The sequence below is a fragment of the Podarcis cretensis genome (assembly GCF_951804945.1).
Source record: "Podarcis cretensis genome assembly, chromosome: 2".
Taxonomy (NCBI): Eukaryota; Metazoa; Chordata; class Lepidosauria; order Squamata; family Lacertidae; genus Podarcis; species Podarcis cretensis.
The window spans coordinates 31,924,494-31,943,831 of NC_137171.1; the positions used below are offsets into that span (position 1 = coordinate 31,924,494).

The 19,338-nt window shown below is 43.1% G+C and overlaps 1 protein-coding gene across 1 annotated transcript in view; it reads left to right on the forward strand.

Moving 5' to 3' along the window:
* Window positions 1-5,733: 5,733 nt before the first annotated feature.
* Window positions 5,734-19,338, forward strand: part of ASPSCR1 (ASPSCR1 tether for SLC2A4, UBX domain containing) — a 64,035-nt gene continuing 50,430 nt past the window's right edge. Inside the window, exons 1-3 of the mRNA XM_079967685.1 lie at window positions 5,734-6,011; window positions 7,837-7,892; window positions 12,236-12,350. Of these exons, the coding sequence (XP_079823811.1) occupies window positions 5,913-6,011; window positions 7,837-7,892; window positions 12,236-12,350 (270 nt within the window). The 5' untranslated portion in view covers window positions 5,734-5,912. The remainder of the gene's footprint in view (window positions 6,012-7,836; window positions 7,893-12,235; window positions 12,351-19,338) is intronic.

The following is a 19,338-nucleotide window of genomic DNA, read 5'->3' on the forward strand; positions in this document are numbered from 1 at the left end:
GAGCTATTGCATCTTCCTTTCCTCCCTTCCTCCCTATATATATCTTTCTAGTGTCTTGCCCAGGGTGTCTCCTATATGATCAGCATTAATTATACCCATGTTCATCACTTACAAGACAGGAATGGGAAAGCTGAGGTTCTCCAGATATTGAACTGCAACTCTTAGAACCTTTGACCATTGGCCATGTTGGCTGAGCTAATTGGCATTGGAATCCAACAACAGAGGCCACAGACGAAGCATTCCTGCTGTCAGACAAGAGCTATGGTAGGACATTAATTTTGCATTTGGTGCCCAATACACAGTTTGCTGAACTTCAACAAAAAGTTGCCTTCAATAATTTTTTTAATCAATGTTTACATATGTTTAATCAATGTTTACAAAACAGTTAAACCTACATCCAGTCTAAATGCCTACTTTTCCATGCCTAGTACATTCACAATTGAAAAGTTATATAGTCCTAGCTAATAAACTAGTTGGAGAAATAAAGAAGCCATACTTGACCCTTTATTCTCAGAAAATACTTCCAAGATGACCTTGAGCCTTGAAATCCAGAGAAAGTGCAAGGAGGAGGACATTGTAAACAAGATGGAACCTTAAATGTGTCAGTCTAAACTTCAGATGGTAGAGATAAAGGTACAGGGATAGTCTGGGAATTTGTTCCCAAAGCTGGTATGATGGCACCACTTGTTTCTCACATCATCACTAGAATACTTGCATATGGTCCTATAATAATCTATGTTACTTTAGCAATTCCAAAGTGTTGGCTGTATATGCCAATTTACAAAATAGGTTTAAGCCACATGTAAAAGTACTGATAGGGAAGCTTTTAATATTTGATGAATCATTGTATTTTAATATTCTGCTGGAAGCCAGCCAGAGTAGCTGGGGAAACCCAGCCAGGTGGGTGGGGTATAATTATTATTATTATTATTATTATTATTATTATTATTATTATTATTAATAGGCCTTTTTTGACAATATTGTGGCACTCACATTTGTTCAGACTCTTTCCTTTCATGCCACCCCCCCACTTTCTTTTTGTCTCCACTCCACTTCCTCCACAGCCTCCCACCTACTACTGTATCTAGGGATTCCTGATCTACACTTTTGAGAATTCTTTCAGGAAGATTATATAAGTTAGAAGAGACTGTTAAAGGTTTTCCATACCACTGCAACCCTTATTGTGTCAGAACTTCAGAAGTATTGAATTATTGAATCCAATGAGGCTTACCTTCAGGTAAATTAGGTTAGGATTGCAGCCTAAGGTAGAATATGAATAATTTGATGTGCAGGATAGAATGGATGAGATGGTACTTTAAAAAACAGACGTAACTTGCAGTGCAAGCTAAAGGAATCTTAATGGATCCTTTTGGAAACTAGATGGGTGTGAACACACTGAACAAATAGGCTGATGAAACTCATGTCAAATCTGTTGAGAGTATTTGCACTGGGGAAAGTATTTTTGATTAGTAGGGAGCTTTTTGTTTATCAATAAAGTTTAACTTACTGATGAGAAAATCTTCGCACAGATGGAGTACAATACAGTGGTACCTCTGGTTACGTACTTAATTCGTTCTGGAGGTCCGTTCTTAACCTGAAACTGTTCTTAACCTGAAGCACCACTTTAGCTAATGGGGCCTCCCGCTGCTGCCGTGCTGCCACCACGCAATTTCTGTTCTCACCCTGAAGCAAAGTTCTTAACCCGAGGCACTATTTTTGGGTTAGCGGAGTCTGTAACCTGAAGCGTATGTAACCTGAAGCATATGTAACCCAAGGTACCACTGTAATGTTACATTTATTTAAGTTTAACAATGCATTCTCTTAAACATATTGTTCTAGCAATGTGAAAATTAGGAGCCCAGACTTCAACGTTATATCCCCTCCTTGCTTTCATAATCTATCTGAGAAGAGATTGGGTCAAGTGGTAGTAGCTTCTTGTTTTTTAATTTATCATGTAGGGGTCAATTATAGGTGATCACTGTATCTTTTATTTTGCTACTGACTGCATAAAAAAAGTAGTTTTCTTTGGAATTTCTTATCCTTTTATTTGTCTTGATGGAAACAAGCTGCTCTGTACTAAAACCATTTTCCGCCCATTTAAACTGGCGTGTCTCATAAGCAGAAGATGTTAATCCAGTCAATTTAGCATTTGCTAGCACCTACGTGTCATACCTTTTATACAAAATGGAAAAGATAAGATGCAACAGGTATCAGTTACCCTTGGTCTTATCTGTCTCAACCTCACTATCAGCTGGATCTAGAACCTTTCAGAGGCTTAAAGATAAACACATCAGGACCATGAACTGTTTATGCAGGACTGTCAGTTCTCATGTGTTGGACTGACTTGTTTCGACTGATTCTGGCTATATTGCAATGCTGGATAAAATTTTTTAAAAAGTCCCCCCCATCCCTCCCAATGATTTCATAAAATAAGCCAACCCAGAGACTGTAGGAAAGGTAGTATGAAATGAACTCTGTGTTGGTCTTGCAGGGTTAATATGTGATTTCCAGAGGGATGTGTGTTGGTTTCACAGCAAAAACAGAGATTTGCAGCACTGAAAAGTCTACCAAATTTGTTAAGGCATAAGAGTTCATGGACCAATCCCCACAATGTCAGATGCCTGAAGTAAAATCTTTGTTGACAGGTATATAAAGGAGAAATTTGTAAGGAGGGAGTTGAAGGGGAGGGGAATCAAAAGTTACAATCAGTAGTAACTGGACCTTGAATGTATGTCAAATAGGTTTACATTTAACTTTTACAGTAGTAAAGGTAAAGGGACCCCTGACCATTAGGTCCAGTCATGACTGACTCTGGGGTTGCGGCGCTCATCTCGCTTTACTGGCTGAGAGAGCCGGCGTACAGCTTCCAGGTCATGTGGCCAGCATGACTAAGCCGCTTCTGGTGAACCAGAGCAGCGTATGGAAACGCCGTTTACCTTCCCGCTGGAGCGGTACCTATTTATCTACTTGTACTGTGTGCTTTAGGGACGCAGGTGGCGCTGTGGGTTAAAGCCTCAGCGCCTAGGACTTGCCGATCGAAAGGTCGGCGGTTCGAATCCCTGCGGCGGGGTGCGCTCCCGCTGCTCGGTCCCAGCGCCTGCCAACCTAGCAGTTCGAAAGCACCTCCGGGTGCAAGTAGATAAATAGGGACCGCTTACCAGCGGGAAGGTAAACAGCGTTTCCGTGTGCGGCTCTGGCTCGCCAGATGCAGCTTTGTCACGCTGGCCACGTGACCCGGAAGTGTCTCCGGACAGCGCTGGCCCCTGGCCTCTTAAGTGAGATGGGCTCACAACCCCAGAGTCTGTCAAGACTGGCCCGTACGGGCAGGGGTACCTTTACCTTTTACCTTTTACTGTGTGCTTTCAAACTGCTAGGTTGGCAGGAGCAGGGACAGAGCAATGGGAGCTCACCCCGTTGTGGGGATTCAAACCGCCGACCTTCTGATTGGCAAGCCCTAGGCTCAGTGGTTTAATCCACAGCACCACCTGCATCCCTCTTTACAGCAGTAGATTAGTGATAATTTACTCGGAATTGCTGTGGTGATTGTATTATAAACACCTGTAATGGGCAGGGAATTATTCACAAAACACAATAGATAACACAGCTATTCTGTCAATGGTAAGCCAATCAACACATGTAGTATGGATTTTTAAAACCTTCAGTCTTTGTCTTGATGTAATCAATCCACAAGCAATAAAACTGATTTTTTAAAAATTGATCATTGTTTCTGGAATGCTGGCCTTATGATCAGTTACAGAATGCCCTGGGAAGTCAAACGTTTTCCTACTAGTTTATGAATATAACCATTTCTGAAGTTGCATGTGTGTGAATTTATTCGTTGCATAGGAAGGCCTGTCTCTTGTAAGCAGAATGTAAGAGGAAATTGTTGACAGATTATGGCATAAATGTCATTGGAACAAGTGCAGTGAATGAACCCCTGATGTTGTGTAATCTGGGTCTGCCTCAGTAGAAAAAAAAATTTGGGCGAAGGAATAGTGTTGCAAGTTTGGGAGCTCAGTCTGCATGATGCCCTGAGTCCCTCCCAGTTCTTGTGGTCCTGTATGCAGTGAGGGTCAAAATCTAATGGAAGGTTCTATTGTTGAAATATTTGTGGAAATAACTCATAGGCAAAAGGGGAAGCACCTTACAGGGGTAGTTGGAATAGGTAGGTAAGAATGCCAGTTTTCCTATGCCATTTATCTGGGAGCAGGACCTACTTCTGAGTAAACATTGACTGCTTTACAGTAGCATCAAATTCACTACCATGTCCTCCTGTTTCCTTTACCATCTTTATTCCTTAGGACATCCTTGTGAGTGAGGCAGATCATTACTATTCTCATGTTACAGATGGGGAACAGAGTCTGAACAATTTGGCAGGGGCCATGTGAGCAGTTATATATGGCAGGAGTCCAGTTCATGGATCCAATCCTATTCATCTAGTAAAGGTAAAGGGACCCCTGACCAGGAGGTCCAGTTGTGACTGACTCTGGGGTTGCGACGCTCCTCTCGCTTTATTGGTCGAGGGAGCCGGCGTACAGCTTCCAGGTCATGTGGCCAGCATGACTAAGCCGCTTCTGGCGAATCAGAGCAGCACACGGAAACGCCGTTTACCTTCCCGCCGGAGCGGTACCTTTTTATCTGCTTGCACTTTGACGTGCTTTTGAACTGCTAGGAGCAGGGACCGAGCAACAGTTCACCCCGTCATAGGGATTCGAACCGCCAACCTTCTGACTGGCAAGTCCTAGGCTCTGTGGTTTAACCCACAGCGCCACCCGCGTCCCATCTATTACTCTCTGCCAATGGGTTGGCAGATTATACAGGACTCAGGATGCTGCCGCTCCTTCCCTGGCAGGATCCCGGTACATTGCACCTGCTGCGTGCCAGGCAAGCAGAAATTCAACAGAAACATATGAGCCTCTGGGATAGAAATGTAGATCTGGGGGACCCTGGCACAGGGACCCTCCCAATATTAAAAGTAGCCGTCTTTGAGCAAACGCTGCAGTGGTACACATGTATTTTTCAAGAGAGAAACCCAGGTGGAAAAGTTGGGTTCCCCCCCTTTTCACTACTTCTTTGGCGATCGCTTGTAGCCGAGTAAGATTGACTTCCATAAACACGGTTTTAACAATGAGTCCGTTAAGTGACTGGGGAGGCCAATTCTGGATCCACACGTCCTTCCACATTGGGGACATTGGTTTCTGGGCGGAAGTTGATCATGTTGTAGAATAGCCAAGCGTGCCTTCCTCTTAACACGTTTTTGCCTTGAGTCCTGAGTTGTCCTGAGTTCGAGTGTCTTCAAAGCCCATATGACACCTTTGGTAAAGGCTGTTCTCCAATTGTAGCGCTCGCAGGCCAGTGTTTCCCAATTGTTGGTGTTTATACTGTACTACAATTTTTTAGATTTGCCTTGAGACCTCTTTTGTTGACCATCAGCATGATGCTTTCTATTTTTAAGTTAGGAATAGAGTAGTTGCTTTGGAAGACGATAATCAGGCATCCGCACAACATGACCAGTCCAACGAAGTTGATGTTGAAGAATCCAAAAGTTGGGTGTGTGTGTCCCCCGCCCCGCTTTTCACTAACAGTGAGGGCACAGCTGCCCCTCGACAACGAACGGAAAGCAAAGCACAGCCGTGCATACTCGGAAGAGATTTCTTTCAGGAACCGGCCGCGAGTCCTTTAAAGAAGGAGGAACCCCTATTGCAGCCAGCGAGCGAGCGAGCGAGCGGGAGGCGAAGCGTAAGGCGGGGCGGCCTGAGTGGTGGCCGCGCCCCCTTGCCGGGGCCATTGGGCTGAACTACCTAGGAGGCTGGCTATAGACAAGTGTCGGGGCGCGGGGGGTGAGCCCGGCGGCTGAGGCGCTCGAGGGCCAGCCAGGGGTGGGGTCGGCCGGGGGCTGAAGAGGGGGGACGATGGCGGCAGCTGGCGGCGGCACTTCCGCGGTCTCCGTGCTGGCTCCGAACGGGAGGCGAGTGACGGTGCGAGTAGGCCCAAGCACCGCGCTGCTCCAGGTGGGTCTGGCCCAGGGACGGGGAGGCTGGGCGGATGCAGTCACTCTGATTGGCCCTGGGGCAGGAAAGGGGGGAAAGAGGCTCGTTCTGATTGGACCAGAGGGCACATAATTGTCAAGGGTTTTTCTCTCGGACCCGGCCGGGCCGGGAAGAGTTTCTTGAGTGGTAGAAACGGAATGGGTTGAACACTGATAAAAGCCGGTGACGGGCTTTTTCCTCCTCCCTTTATCTCGGTGTCTGAAAGGAAGTTGTGCAATAATGGAAGGACTCCGGCCTCCTGAAATGGGGGAGGATCGTAGATATTTGCCCCTGGTGGGGAAAAGAAATGGCCCCTGACAGCGCAGTCATCTTGGCTGTTGACTTCGAAGTGACGCCTGTCATTCAGCAGGGGCTTACTCGCTAGTAAATGTGTTTAGGATTGCAACCTGAATGGGGTTATGTCGAGAAATGCATTTTCTGTAGGAGAAAAGAACTGAAAGGAGGGATCTCCTCCTGTAAAACCTTAGTAGACCCTGCCGGAAAAAAATAGACGCCTTCCGATGTAGGCAGGTGCGAATGAGAGAGTTGAAAGTCCCTTTGAAATGTTAAAAGTATCTCTTCTAGTCTTATTTAATTTATGGGGGGAAACCAACCCGTAGTCCTGTGGCACCTTAAAGGCTACCAAATGTATTATGGCACATGCTAGTCTTTAAGTTGCTGCAAGATTCTTTTTTGGGTTTGCCTCTCAGGGAAATGTAATTTATATTTTTTGGGGGTAGATCTTCTATCGCAGTGGTGGGGAACCTCAGGCCTTGGGGCTGAATGTGGCCTTCCAGACCTCTCTGTCTGTCCCTTGGGACTTTTCCCCAGACCATACTCTTCCCCAGGCCTGTTCTGCACCCTCTTCAGGTGTTTGTGTCTGGCTGGCATGTGCCCTTAATATGATCATGTCTCTTATTTAACTGGATGGAGAACAGAGAATGGTGTCTGTAGAAACTACCCTACCATATAAAGGTAATATTTACATTCACTACTCTGCCTCCTTTTAACCCAGCCCACCACTGGCATGTGGATCTATAACTTTAAAAAGGTTTTCCACTCTCACTCTATCAGACTTCATCAGAGGTTTTCTTTTTTTATCGGACCACAAAGATTTTGATTTAAGCTTCTTTCATGTAAGTTCTTTTTTCTTTTGTTTCCCAACCTGCATGTTCAGTGGTCCATAAATGAGTATTCCATAAGGTTTCCTTGCACTTATTCATGTAAATAATTATCCTCTATAAAATCCCACAAGGATCAATGGGGTACCTAAAAACAACCAGTCAATTTAGCCTTCATTATGAAAAATTAGTCCTCAAATTAATGTAATGTTGAGGGAGATTGCTACTTTCTGTCAGAAATGTATCATGTTAACATCCTGGAATAGTTTGCAGTGTTACCCCAGAATAAATGTAATTTTCCTCTGATTGTACTCTCACATTTGGCCTAAATTCTCTTGCCGGGCTGTGGGGGAGAATCTTCCTCTCATGCAGGTGGAATTGTTAATGTAAGTTAGAATGACAACTTGACCCATAAGCATGAGTTGAGAAGGGGGGTGGGGGAAGGATGCTGACTGAAGTGAATGATAGCTCACCTGTTAGAGCATGAGACTCTTCATCTCGGGGTCATGAGTTGAGCCCCATTTGGGGCAAAAGTTTCCTGCATTGCAGGAGGGGGTGGACTAGATGACCCTCATGGTACCTTCCAACTCTATAATTCTATGACTAATCTGCACTGAGTATGTTATGGGACAGAATGGGAGAACTCTCTATTTTATATTAACATCTTGCCTTTTTTCTTTTTTAAGATTCTGGAAGAGGTTTGTAGAAAGCAGAATTTCAGTCCCAATGAATATGATTTGAAGTGAGTCTTACTGTTTTTTCCATACCTTTATAGCTTGACAGTTTGCTGTTTCTTTGCCGTTAATTTGGGGGACGGGTGGGAGAGAAGTGTAATATGGAGCCCACAATGGCCGTCCAGAACTATTCGCTTTTGAAGGCTGTGATCCCAAATTTGACATGTCTAGCAGAGTGTTCCTTGGCCAAGATCAAACTTTCATCTTAATTGGTCAGATGTAGTACCAGTTCTCATGCACCTGCAGCTGGCTGTTGAAAACAGAAGAAGAAGAAGAAGAGTTTGGATTTGATATCCCGCCTTTCACTCCCTTTAAGGAGTCTCAAAGCGGCTAACATTCTCCTTTCCCTTCCTCCCCCACAACAAACACTCTGTGAGGTGAGTGGGGCTGAGAGACTTCAAAGAAGTGTGACTGGCCCAAGGGCACCCAGCAGGTGCATGTGGAGGAGCAGAGACGTGAACCCGGTTCCCCAGATTAGGAGTCTACCGCTCTTAACCACTACACCACACTGGCCACAGGATGCTGGGCTAGATAGACCCACTTCCCTGATGTGAAAACACAGTCACTAGTTCATTCAGAATGGAGATGGGGAACGGATGGACCGCCAGATGTTGTTGGACTCTGCCTCTCATCAGCACCAACTAGCATGACCAGCGGTTAGGGATGATGGGCGTTACACTTCAGCAACCTCTAAATGGCCACAGGTTCTCCCTCCCTGTTTTAGCAATAATATATCTTAATTCCATGCATACTCACCAACTTCTCTAGGGATTTATAGCCCCAAATTCCAAGTATTTTGGCATAATCGGTCTATGAAATAGGCATGTATTAATATCATTATTAATATTTCTTAGATGCCTTTCTCAGAGAACTCAAGGTGACTAACAAGAATACTAAAATATTTACAGTGCAAAATAAAACATTGAAATCCAATAATTTATCTGTATAATACTAAAACCATACCACCCCACGAAAATTAACAAAATCTGGCAACAATATAATCAATAATTACAGGTGAATCAGAAAATGATTAATAAGAGCCCAGATTTCAAATTTAGTTTTTTAAAAAAAAGTGTTTCTCAAGTAAAAATAATAATCCCCACAGTAGATTCCCTTTCATAGTTAGGGCAAGAAGCATCCCATTCTGGTTGGTGCAGGTGATGTTAAGAGGCATGGCAGTCTAAAGGAATATTAAGTTCCAAACTAAATATTCAGTTGCTAAATGGATGCTGGTAAGGCAAAAGGCTCTCTGTGCCTTTGTCACTTCATCAGTTATACTGTAATCCAGCAGTTTCAGCAAGCTTTGATACATGTGAAACCTTTGATGATAAATGCTATCACTGCTATGAGAAGATTGTTCATTCCTCCATGTTTTGGGAAGTACGGTAAATGTAGCTGCAGGTAGACCTGCTGTTAATGGTGTTGCTAGGGTTGTGTTTTCCTGCAGTTGAGTCACTGAGACAGTTAATACCCTTGTTATTGCAAGATCTCCTGCAATGCTTTTGTAAAGTTTTTTGCAGATAAAGTCGCTCAGATTCAGAAGAGGTAGACTCCGCCGTGGGAGTCAGGCCAGGGTGGGAGAGTGCTAGAGTCCTGTCTAGTCATGTTACATGGGATCAATTCCAATCTGTTACCTCCAAGGATTGCTTGGACGAGTGAAACCGACCACCTTTCTCCTTGATCCTTGCCCATCCTGGCTAATAAAAGTGAGCCGGGAAGGGCTGGGCGATGGGCTCTGTGGGGTGATGAATGCTTCCCTCTGTGAGGGAGTCTTCCCAGACCCACTGAAAGAGGTGGTCATTAAACCGCTTCTTAAAAACAACAACTTTAGACCCGGCCAATATGGCCAACTATTGCCCCGTCTCAAATCTACCATTCTTGGGCAAGGCGGTTGAGCGGGTGGTTGCTGAACAACTCCAAGCACGCCTGGAGGATGCGAACCATTTAGATCCCTTCCAATCGGGATCCAAGCCTCACCATGAGACTGAAACTGCCTTGGTCGCGTTGGTTGATGATCTCTGGGGAGGGATATAAATAATAAATTGTTGTTGTTGTTTTTGAAGCTGCAGCTATGGAGAGCCAAAGGCATTTACGTACCTGGGGTGGAAAATGGAAATGGCGTTGCCTTCACTTGAACTAGTTCACAGGTCTAGAGAAAGCCATCTTGTGCATAACGAATGGATATGAATGGGAGCTATTCCAGATCCTGCTCATTTTAATGGGGCTCATGCAGGAACTGTCCTGGTGGATTGTGCCTTATGGTTTTAACCTGTATGCCTCCTACTCTGCTGTCCTTTGGAACACTAAACATCTGCTGCCCACAGATGCCATCTCACTTTGCCTATGATAGCTGCGATGCAGAGTTAATTGTTGTGCTGCTATTTCATACAGGCCTCTAACAAAGGATTCCACTGACTCCCCAGGTCTCTGAACACTCTGGTGGAAACAGCCCCTCTCATAACTGACATCACACGGCACTATGTGCAACTGGATCAGGCTGCTGTTCTAGACTATTCTTTTTACAACAAGCTGTTCCTCTATTAAGCAGCTGTTTGGGCCTGGGCCCCTCTCTGAAAATAAAAACACTGACAGTAGCGTTGCCTCTGCTTGTCACATGTATTTCAGCTCTTTCCAAATAGCAACTCCTGCAGCTTTTTTTCTATTTTCTATCCAAAAGTTTTCCTGATATGAAAATGCTTGCACCTCTTTCCATTGCTTTACTCTACAGCTTCTAAGAGTGTGGCCCTTTGTATGCATATTCATAGTTTGTTGAGAGTTGGGTGGCTCCTGTTGTTCCTAGTCTTCAAACAAAAACATCCTGAAGGTCCCAGGCCACAGAGAGGTTAGACTGGCCTCAACTAGAGCCAGGGCTTTTTCGGCTGTGGCTCCAATCTGGTGGAACGCTCTGTCACAAGAGACTAGGGCCCTGCGGGACTTGACATCTTTCCGCAGGGCCTGCAAGACAGAGCTGTTCCACCAGGCCTTTGGTCAGGGCACAGCCTGACTCCCTCCTTTGGCAATCTTCACAGAACTGTAGTCTAATGGTTGCCATCAATTTGAGTTGAATTAATTTTATAATGAAATGATTTTAGAATGTTGTACTATTTTATTGTAGTTAGCCGCCCTGAGCCCGGCTTCGGCTGGGGAGGGCGGGCTATAAATAATAATAATTATTATTATTACTAACCTGTGTTAAATGAAGCAAGGGAGAGGGGGAAGTAAGTAGCTGACCTAATATTGTTGGCTTGAATCCAGGGGAGCATAGGGGTGAATGTCATGCAGTGGAGCTTTCCAGCCTCTACCTTCCAGCCACAGTCCTTGTGCCCTCTGAAAAGCAGCCCCTGCAGGTCAGAAAGCCTTCTAGAATGACATGGGATATGGCAAGTGCAGAGATGCTGCTGGAGAGGGATGTTAGTGGATATTGGAACCACCAATTGCACAAGTATAAATACCTCTGGATTCAAGCTATTGTTTCTGTGAGCATCAGTAACTAGTACTAATTGTTCCATGATATTCTGATTATGTTGGGGATATCTATGTGGAACCTAAAATCATGGTTGCACAAATCTACATGTTCTGGTTAGTACGCTATAAAATGTGGCAACAGAAAATAATATTTTAGGAGTACCTTTCAAGCATTACTGTGGTGCTGGGGAATTGCTTTTCTGTGGGTCCATCTCACAGCATTGTGGTAACATTTAAAGGCCCATAACCACATGAATGGTGCAAATTGTATAAATCCTTGTTGCCTAACCATGGCTAGGGAATGATGATATCATGCTAAGGACCTGTGTGGTTACCACCCATGTGGTTTGGGGCCTTTAAATGTTACCATAGTGCTGTGGGAAAAACCAGGGGAAAATGTCTCACATGTACTGTAGTAACTTAATTTAATTTAAGGAAGATTGTCGGGGGGGGTAGATTTAGAGATCACCTGTTTGGGGTAATTAATAAAGGACTTGGCTGGATCCTTAGATCCAGAGTGCAGGCTGAACACATTCTCCAGTAGTAAGAGAGCCCCAGCAGAGTTTAAAAATCACAAAATGTTTAGCAACAGTGAAGCATTAGGAATAAAGGCTGTTAGACCCTTTTAATATCCAGTCTAGTATGCTTACAGTGCTTCTCCATTTATCCCCCTCTTGTAGTGATCAGACCACACTGTTCTGTAGGTTTTAATGGATTTTACTTACAATTCCCAAATGTCAGATTTATGTGTTATTCCATGCAGCAGCCAGAAGAACACAAGTAGAAATTATCGGGTTACAAAATACGGGGGTGGGGGGGAATCACTGATAAGTAGTCTGAATTAGTCTCAGGGCAAAAGGATATCATTAGACTGTTTCTTTTGCAGGTTTCAGAGGACTGTGCTGGATCTCTCTGTTCAATGGAGATTTGCCAACCTACCCAACAACGCCAAACTAGAGATGGTGCCAGTCTCTCGTAATAGAGCAGGAATTGAAACTACGGTAGGATCTTTTCACTTTATAACACACTTCTAGCTCACATTCCAGCCGTGATCGTGGCAGGGTTTTGTCAGAGGGACGATGATAAGATATCCCCCTTCACAGGATTCTCAGCTTCCTTATGAACCTATATATGTTGCTTTGTTTTTAAAGCAAAATCTCAAGGCAAAGTGGAGGAACCTGTGAGCCTCCAGATGCTGCTGGATTCCATCTAAGGCTTTTTGTACAAGATAAAGACAGGCATGATAAAGAAATCCCTCAGTTTCTCTAGGTACTGTACTGTAAGTTGCCTCTCATTCACTGTCAACCTCTTCACCTTCTTTCTGTCAACTCATTTATAATCTTAAATGGAGTTGATAAAAGAAAGAGTGAGAGATGGCATAGTAGTAGTAGGACTTCAGTCCTTTTTAGAAAGCATATCATACACAGTGGTACCTCAGGTTAAGAACTTAATTAGTTCTGGAGGTCCGTTCTTAACCTGAAACTGTTCTTAACCTGAAGTACCACTTTAGCTAATGGGGCCTCCCGCTGCTGCTGCGCCGCCCGAGCACGATTTCTGTTCTCATCCTGAAGCAAAGTTCTTAACCCGAGGTACTATTTCACGGTTAGCGGAGTCTGTAACCTGAAGCATCTGTAACCCGAGGTGCCACTGTATTTCTCTGTAATTTTATTTTTAAAACTCATGTTCTTTGGTAATTACTGTCTGACATAAGGCTTAGTCTGACCTGAATAAAGTTGCCAAAAGAGAAAGGGTTTGGCTTTCCTTGTCTGGGATATACTATATTGTACTGCGGTTCTTATCAGTTTTGTAAATGAAATTGGATCTCCTAAATGGTTCTAAATGGTTGTCCTGGCTAATATTGCCATTAGATGCTGTGTGCCACTTAGATTTTCACGTATCAGTAATAAAAGTGTTGGAAGAGTGATGAAAAAAATGGGAGAATGCACAGAAATTGGTTTGAAAAGGGCATTATTATTGCTTTAAAAGCATAGATTAAGCTTTGCTATGACATGGTGATATATGTTTGACTTACAATGCAGTCCAATGTGTATTTACCCCCAAATAAATCCCATGGTATTCACTGGGGCTTAATTCTAGCTAAGTGTGAAACCCAAACAATATACTTTTTCAGGGATAGCAGTTCTGCTCTTAAAATCCCTAAAAGAAGGAAGTTATTTACCAAGGCCAACTATATTTTCTTTAAAAAAGAAGAAGCCCTAAAGACTTACAGAAATTGTATATACAACAATGAACAAATGAAGAACCAAGGCAAATCCTTTTCAGTGGAAATTTGCTGGAGCACACTAAACCAATTAAAGAATCATCAATTTATGGTCAGTTAGCCAACAACTTTTCATAAAATTAATTGGCTGAGAATGCAATGGAGAGAAATTGTATTTGTACTGGCAACGTGAGTCAGTTAAGCTCTTGATGAAGAAGTATTTGGAAGGCTCAGCTTTCTTCTCTAGGTAAATATCAAATGTTCTCTCTACTCTCGCCATGATGTTTGGAAATCACACCAACAGGATGGGACAGATGGATTAAATTTACTCCACTTGGCCCAGCACTGTGATGGTTGTGGGCATGGTAGGTGGGTGAGGAAGCCACTCACCTGTTAGGATCTTGACAGACTCATACCCTGGAGAGACCTCTTCAGAGGAAGAGATTTGGGGGTTGCATGCAGCACCCTGTTCCCACCGAATACTTAAAGAAACCCATACCAGTCCCAAGGCAACCAGAAGAGCCCCATCTCAACGATGCCTCCTTTGCTTCCCCTTCAACCCTATCCACCTTGATCTGCAGTTCTTCCCCATCATCCCCTGGGCCACAGGAGGAAAGGTGGTGGGAGAGCAGGTGGGAAGGCCTAACTTGCAAGGTAATCTTCTTGCCTTCCAGACAGCTCTGTTGGCAGGGTTCTACATGGGAGGAGTGGGGAGAAGACCCAACTGCAGGCTGTGACCCAGAAGAGGACCAGGGAGAGATGGGGACTATGTACGTCCCTCAGACTCCTCTGGACCTTTGCTGGGTAAAGAGCTCCCTTCAGAGCTCCTCCGTGCTCCAGTTTCTGTGTTCCACCTCCTAGCTCCAGACTCCTCATTCCTTCGGCCTCCACACTGGTTCTAGTTGCAGACATTACCTTGGAACAGCACTTCTTCTTCCTCTTGTGAGACACCATTGCTAGAAGCCTTTGGAGGTTGGAGCATCCGTTCTTGTTTCCTGAGCCTAAGGCCTTCCAGCAATTGTACTGTGCCAGAGGGAGAAGAGGATCTTCTCAAATTAAGAAGTAGTGCTTGGTTTTGGTAAAGGGCTGGCAAGCTGCTAACAGTGGTTTTGCGGGCTGCATTGAGTCATTGGGCTGTGGATTTGTAACCTGTATTTTATGTTGTAGCGTTGGAAAGTTATCCCCCTTACCTAAGGGTTGTGGGCTTCAGACTTGGTAGTGTAGCTTTAGAACATCTGACGTCTGATTTTTTAGCTCTTGAAAAAATTATCAGATACATATTGTAATTAAAAAGAAATAACTCCCTCAGGAAACTACTCAGTACTAGCAACTGAAGGATAGAACTAATTTAACAAAGCATATTATTTATTTATATTTACTTTTAGAGTGGAATGAATGGAACTAGATAGGGAAAATATATGGGGATTGATGTTTGTATATTTCAGAAATGTAAATGAATTCTCTGTGTATATCCTTTAAATGAATCCAGTGTCTAGCCTCCAGTAGTCAGTTGTTGAACTTAAGGAAGATATTGACTAAAACCACACATACATTTTTAGGTGGAGTGTTCAGGGGAAACTACTTCAAAAATAAGATATGTAATCCCAGAAACAGATTTAATTATTGACTTGGATATAAATAGTTAATCAACAGTTTAGTCCAGTTAATCCTAAATTATTAATTACAAAAGGAACATGTTTAATTAATATAAAAATATTGCTATTAAGACTCATTACTAATCCTTTATCAATAATTCATGGAGTTAGATTTTATCTGTTGGAAGTATTGAAATTGTTATCTGCTGCATTAAACCGAAAAGGGAGACAGGTCATGACTAAATAACTAGTTGCAGAAATCAAGATTTATCAGTTGAGTTAGTAACAAGGCTAAGCAATGCCTAATTCTGTTAATTCCAAACTATTACTATAAGGAATGTGACTCAGTTCATTAGAAGTGGTTTGTTAAAGTCTGTGAAAGAGCTTCTTGAACCGAAACTGACAATTCCAGAGGGCAGAGACAACCAGTGGGGGAGATGGGCAAGGAGTGGCGTCTTTTTTTTTTTATGTGAGACTTAGGGCATTTTTTGGTTGAAGAATGGGATTTTAACGTGCTTTAAATAAATAAGCCCCTTGTGCCGACTCTTGGTTTGTTATGCTGTCATTATAAACCTTGACTGCTTTGTTGTCTGCAACTCCGGAAACCTTGTTGGGCTCCAGTTCCCATCAGCTTCAGTCGGCATAGCAAATAGGGATGCTGGGAATTCTAGTTAAACTGTATACAGTGATACCTCAGGTTAAGTACTTAATTCGTTCTGGAGGTCCATTCTTAACCTGAAACTGTTCTTAACCTGAAGCACCACTTTAGTCAATGGGGCCTCCTGCTGCCGCGGCGCCGCCGCTGCATGATTTCTGTTCTCATCCTGAAGCAAAGTTCTTAACCCGAGGTAATATTTCTGGGTTAGCGGAGTCTGTAACCTGAAGCGTATTTAACCTGAGGTACCACTGTATGTCATTAAACTACCTTAACTTGAAAATTGGACACCTCAAAGGATGACCTTAAATTGTGTTGGCTGGCAATGGCCTGGGCGTGCCACATTAAACCATAGTTTAAAATGAGGAACCTGAGGAACCTTTGAGCCTCCAGATATTGTCCAGCTTACATCAACTCCAGCCAGCAAGGTCAATGGTGATAGATGATGGGAGTTGGATTTCAATGATATCTGGAGCGCCCAAGGTTCCCCAGCCCTGGTTTTGGGTCAACCTGTTGGGATTTGCTGCTTAAAAGCTTCTCTGGGATACTTCTTTCCCTGCTTCTGCTGCACTGTTGTGTCATCTGAACCTCAGCTTCTGGTTTGTTTCTCTCCAAACAAGCCATGAGCGATAACCAAGGCTTATTCTTGGTTTCCCACTGATAGTTTGGGGGAATTAGGAGCCAGAATTCAGATGATACGACATGTTCGGCTGTGACATATTTATTATATCGTGTGGCAACAGTGGGAAAATACAGGAATCTCAGCTAATTCTTGTCCCATTAAACTATAGATAGCTGAAAACTGTGGCTAAATGTGAGCTACGAATTGAGGCAATATATATATTTAACGAACTGAGTATACTGCTTTATTGTAAGCAAATCTCCAAGCAGTTTATGAAAATCTGTTATTTCGCATTTGGTTTTGTTGGTTGGTTGGTTGCAAGGACCATAATATCGCATTCCAAAAGAGTTTTTAAATGGCTTTATAATTTCTTCAATTACTTCTGCTAAATAATAATACCCTTTTAAAATGTGGGGTTTTTTTGGGGGGGTGGGGGGTTTATTGGGTTGTTGCTTTTATTATGATTATATATTTTGTGGTTTTATATTTTGATTTTGTTCCGTGAACCATCCTGAGACCTCTGGGTATAGTGCTGTATAGAGATTCAATAAATAAATAAAAATAAAGATGTCTTCCTCTGCGGCTGTGATACTAGGTGAAGTTATTTGTATATTATTTAATTTCTGAGACTCCCCTACTACTGGAAAATAGTCTCAAGGTGAGTTACAACATATACTGTATTGGCCTGAATATAAGCTGCAACCGAATATAAGCCTCACCTTTAAAATTCACAGGGAAAAAGAAAAAAAGTCAATACCCGAATATAAGCTGCTCCCTTAAAATTACGCAGGCACTGACACCCGTTCCATTTTACCGTATGTCTGTTTCACCAGCAATATCGTAAAAAAACCAATTTTTGTAAGGTCGCAAATTTAAGTCGCACTTTAACTTTTCACGGTCGGAATTTCTAAAAAGAGGTGCGGCTTATATTCAGGCCAATACTGTAAATAATATATATTTTGTAGTGTTTATTGTATTTCCCAGCGGCCTTTACATGAGCTAAATCAGCATACTATGTCCTATATCCCAGTGTTAGTGCCTTCAACTGGTAAATAGTGATGGTGTAACTGAATAATTTGTAGCTTCGATAGCATGATGAAAACACAGGATATGTACATCCTGACTGGAAGCAAGCTGTGAAATTTTCTAGACCACAACTGTTAAGAACTGTCCTCTTTAATTCATGTCCTCTTTATTGAATTTGGGTCCACATCTTCTTTCTTTCTGGCTTTTGAAATACACGTACGTAAGGCAATGAAAGCAGATTCCTCAGTGGTCAGGGGAAGTGTACTGTTACAAAGAACTAACACAGCACTTTAGCCGTTCATCAGTCTTGTACTCGTGTGTTTGTAAACTTAGAAACTAAATGGCATGGCTCTCTGTTTGCTGGATAAAAAGATTAATATTTATACGTAGCTTGGGATTTCTGTGAAGTTTTCATTTAATTGCCTGAATATGACTTTCGTGTCATGACTGGCTTTGAACTGCTGCCTAAAAAACTGATGCAATTGGCAGAGTGGATTTCTGGGCAAGAGTCTTCTAGCTCGGTGATGTCAGTTGTCGGCACCCTTATGCAGCCAAGGATAATCCAGAGGCTGGTCTTGGGCAATGAAGAAACAGGGAAAGCCATGACAGTGATGGGATGAAACTACTTTGGCCCTTGTGCTTAGTGTCTGAAGCTCCGCTTCCTAGGGGCGTGCTGCTGGCTCCAAGCGGGTCACATCTCTCGGTCATGGTGCAATCATACCCTGCCAACGAAAGCACTAGGGCACGTTGGATTTTATGGTGTATAGGGTTTACTTTAAAAAAAACTCTTGTCAAAATCTTGGAAGGATTTTGTTGTGTCTGTCTCTTTCCCCAGAACCCTTAGATGCTTCCGTGATGAGGCCTATGTGCAGAATGAGTTCAGTGGGATGGTGGTTCAGCGCTCTTGCCCCATTGCCAACTCTGGAGATTTCATTGGTGTTTTCTCAAAGAATTTGCTTGTTAAAAAGAGCGTTTTGCCCTCCCAGTTACAGTGAAAACTATCATTAAAAGAACACAAATTCTGTGTTCGCAGGAGTTGCTTGTTGTTGAATGTTTATAGACGTCATTGGACCACCCCTGCATATCATTTACTGGCTCAGGCTTTCAGATTGCAGTTGATAGTGTGGATGGTTCTCAGATTCATGGCTTAGGAGGGAAAAGTTCTGTTCTCCATAAAGGAGATTTTTCTTGCCCATGTCAGTTGCACAGTTGCACAGTTATTTAAGTCAAGCATTATTTTATATCACAAAAATCCAGGGGTTGAGTTGACCATGTGGCGTGTCAGATGAAGAGTGTTCTCAAATGGAAATTAGGTTTGTGCTGGTCAGAAGTGATTGCAGTTTCTGACCAAACTTCCTCCATGATGGCTTCTCCCAAAGGGAACTTTTGATTGACCTTCCCTTTATTGTTTTGTCCATGACTGCCTTCGTCAGACGCAGCCCCTTTTGAACTATGGCTGCCTCCTTCTGTTTTGGATCTACTAGTTGGCCATTTTTAACATTGTGCAAGTGAAATTCCTTGCTAAAGAAGTAATTAATTTACATTGGAAGCATTCAGCTTTTCTTAATTTTGCTTTCAGAGTGAGAAAGAAATCTACCTCTGAATGAAAGTGTTTCAGGTCCGGTTTTTGGATGGGTTGTTTTTCCCCAGTGGCAGCAAGATTTGGAGAGGCCTGTGACAGGATCCCAGGATCTTGTGCAGTGGTGAGAACAGATCTAAAGTGTAAAATAACTTTCCTATAGACATAGGGAAGCTAATTATTCAGTGTCTTTAGACTTCAGATGAGATCTAGCCTAGTGAGAAGACGAGCTATTTTGAATAAGATACCTTATCATGAGTTCTAAGGAACCTATACATGGGAGAAAACATA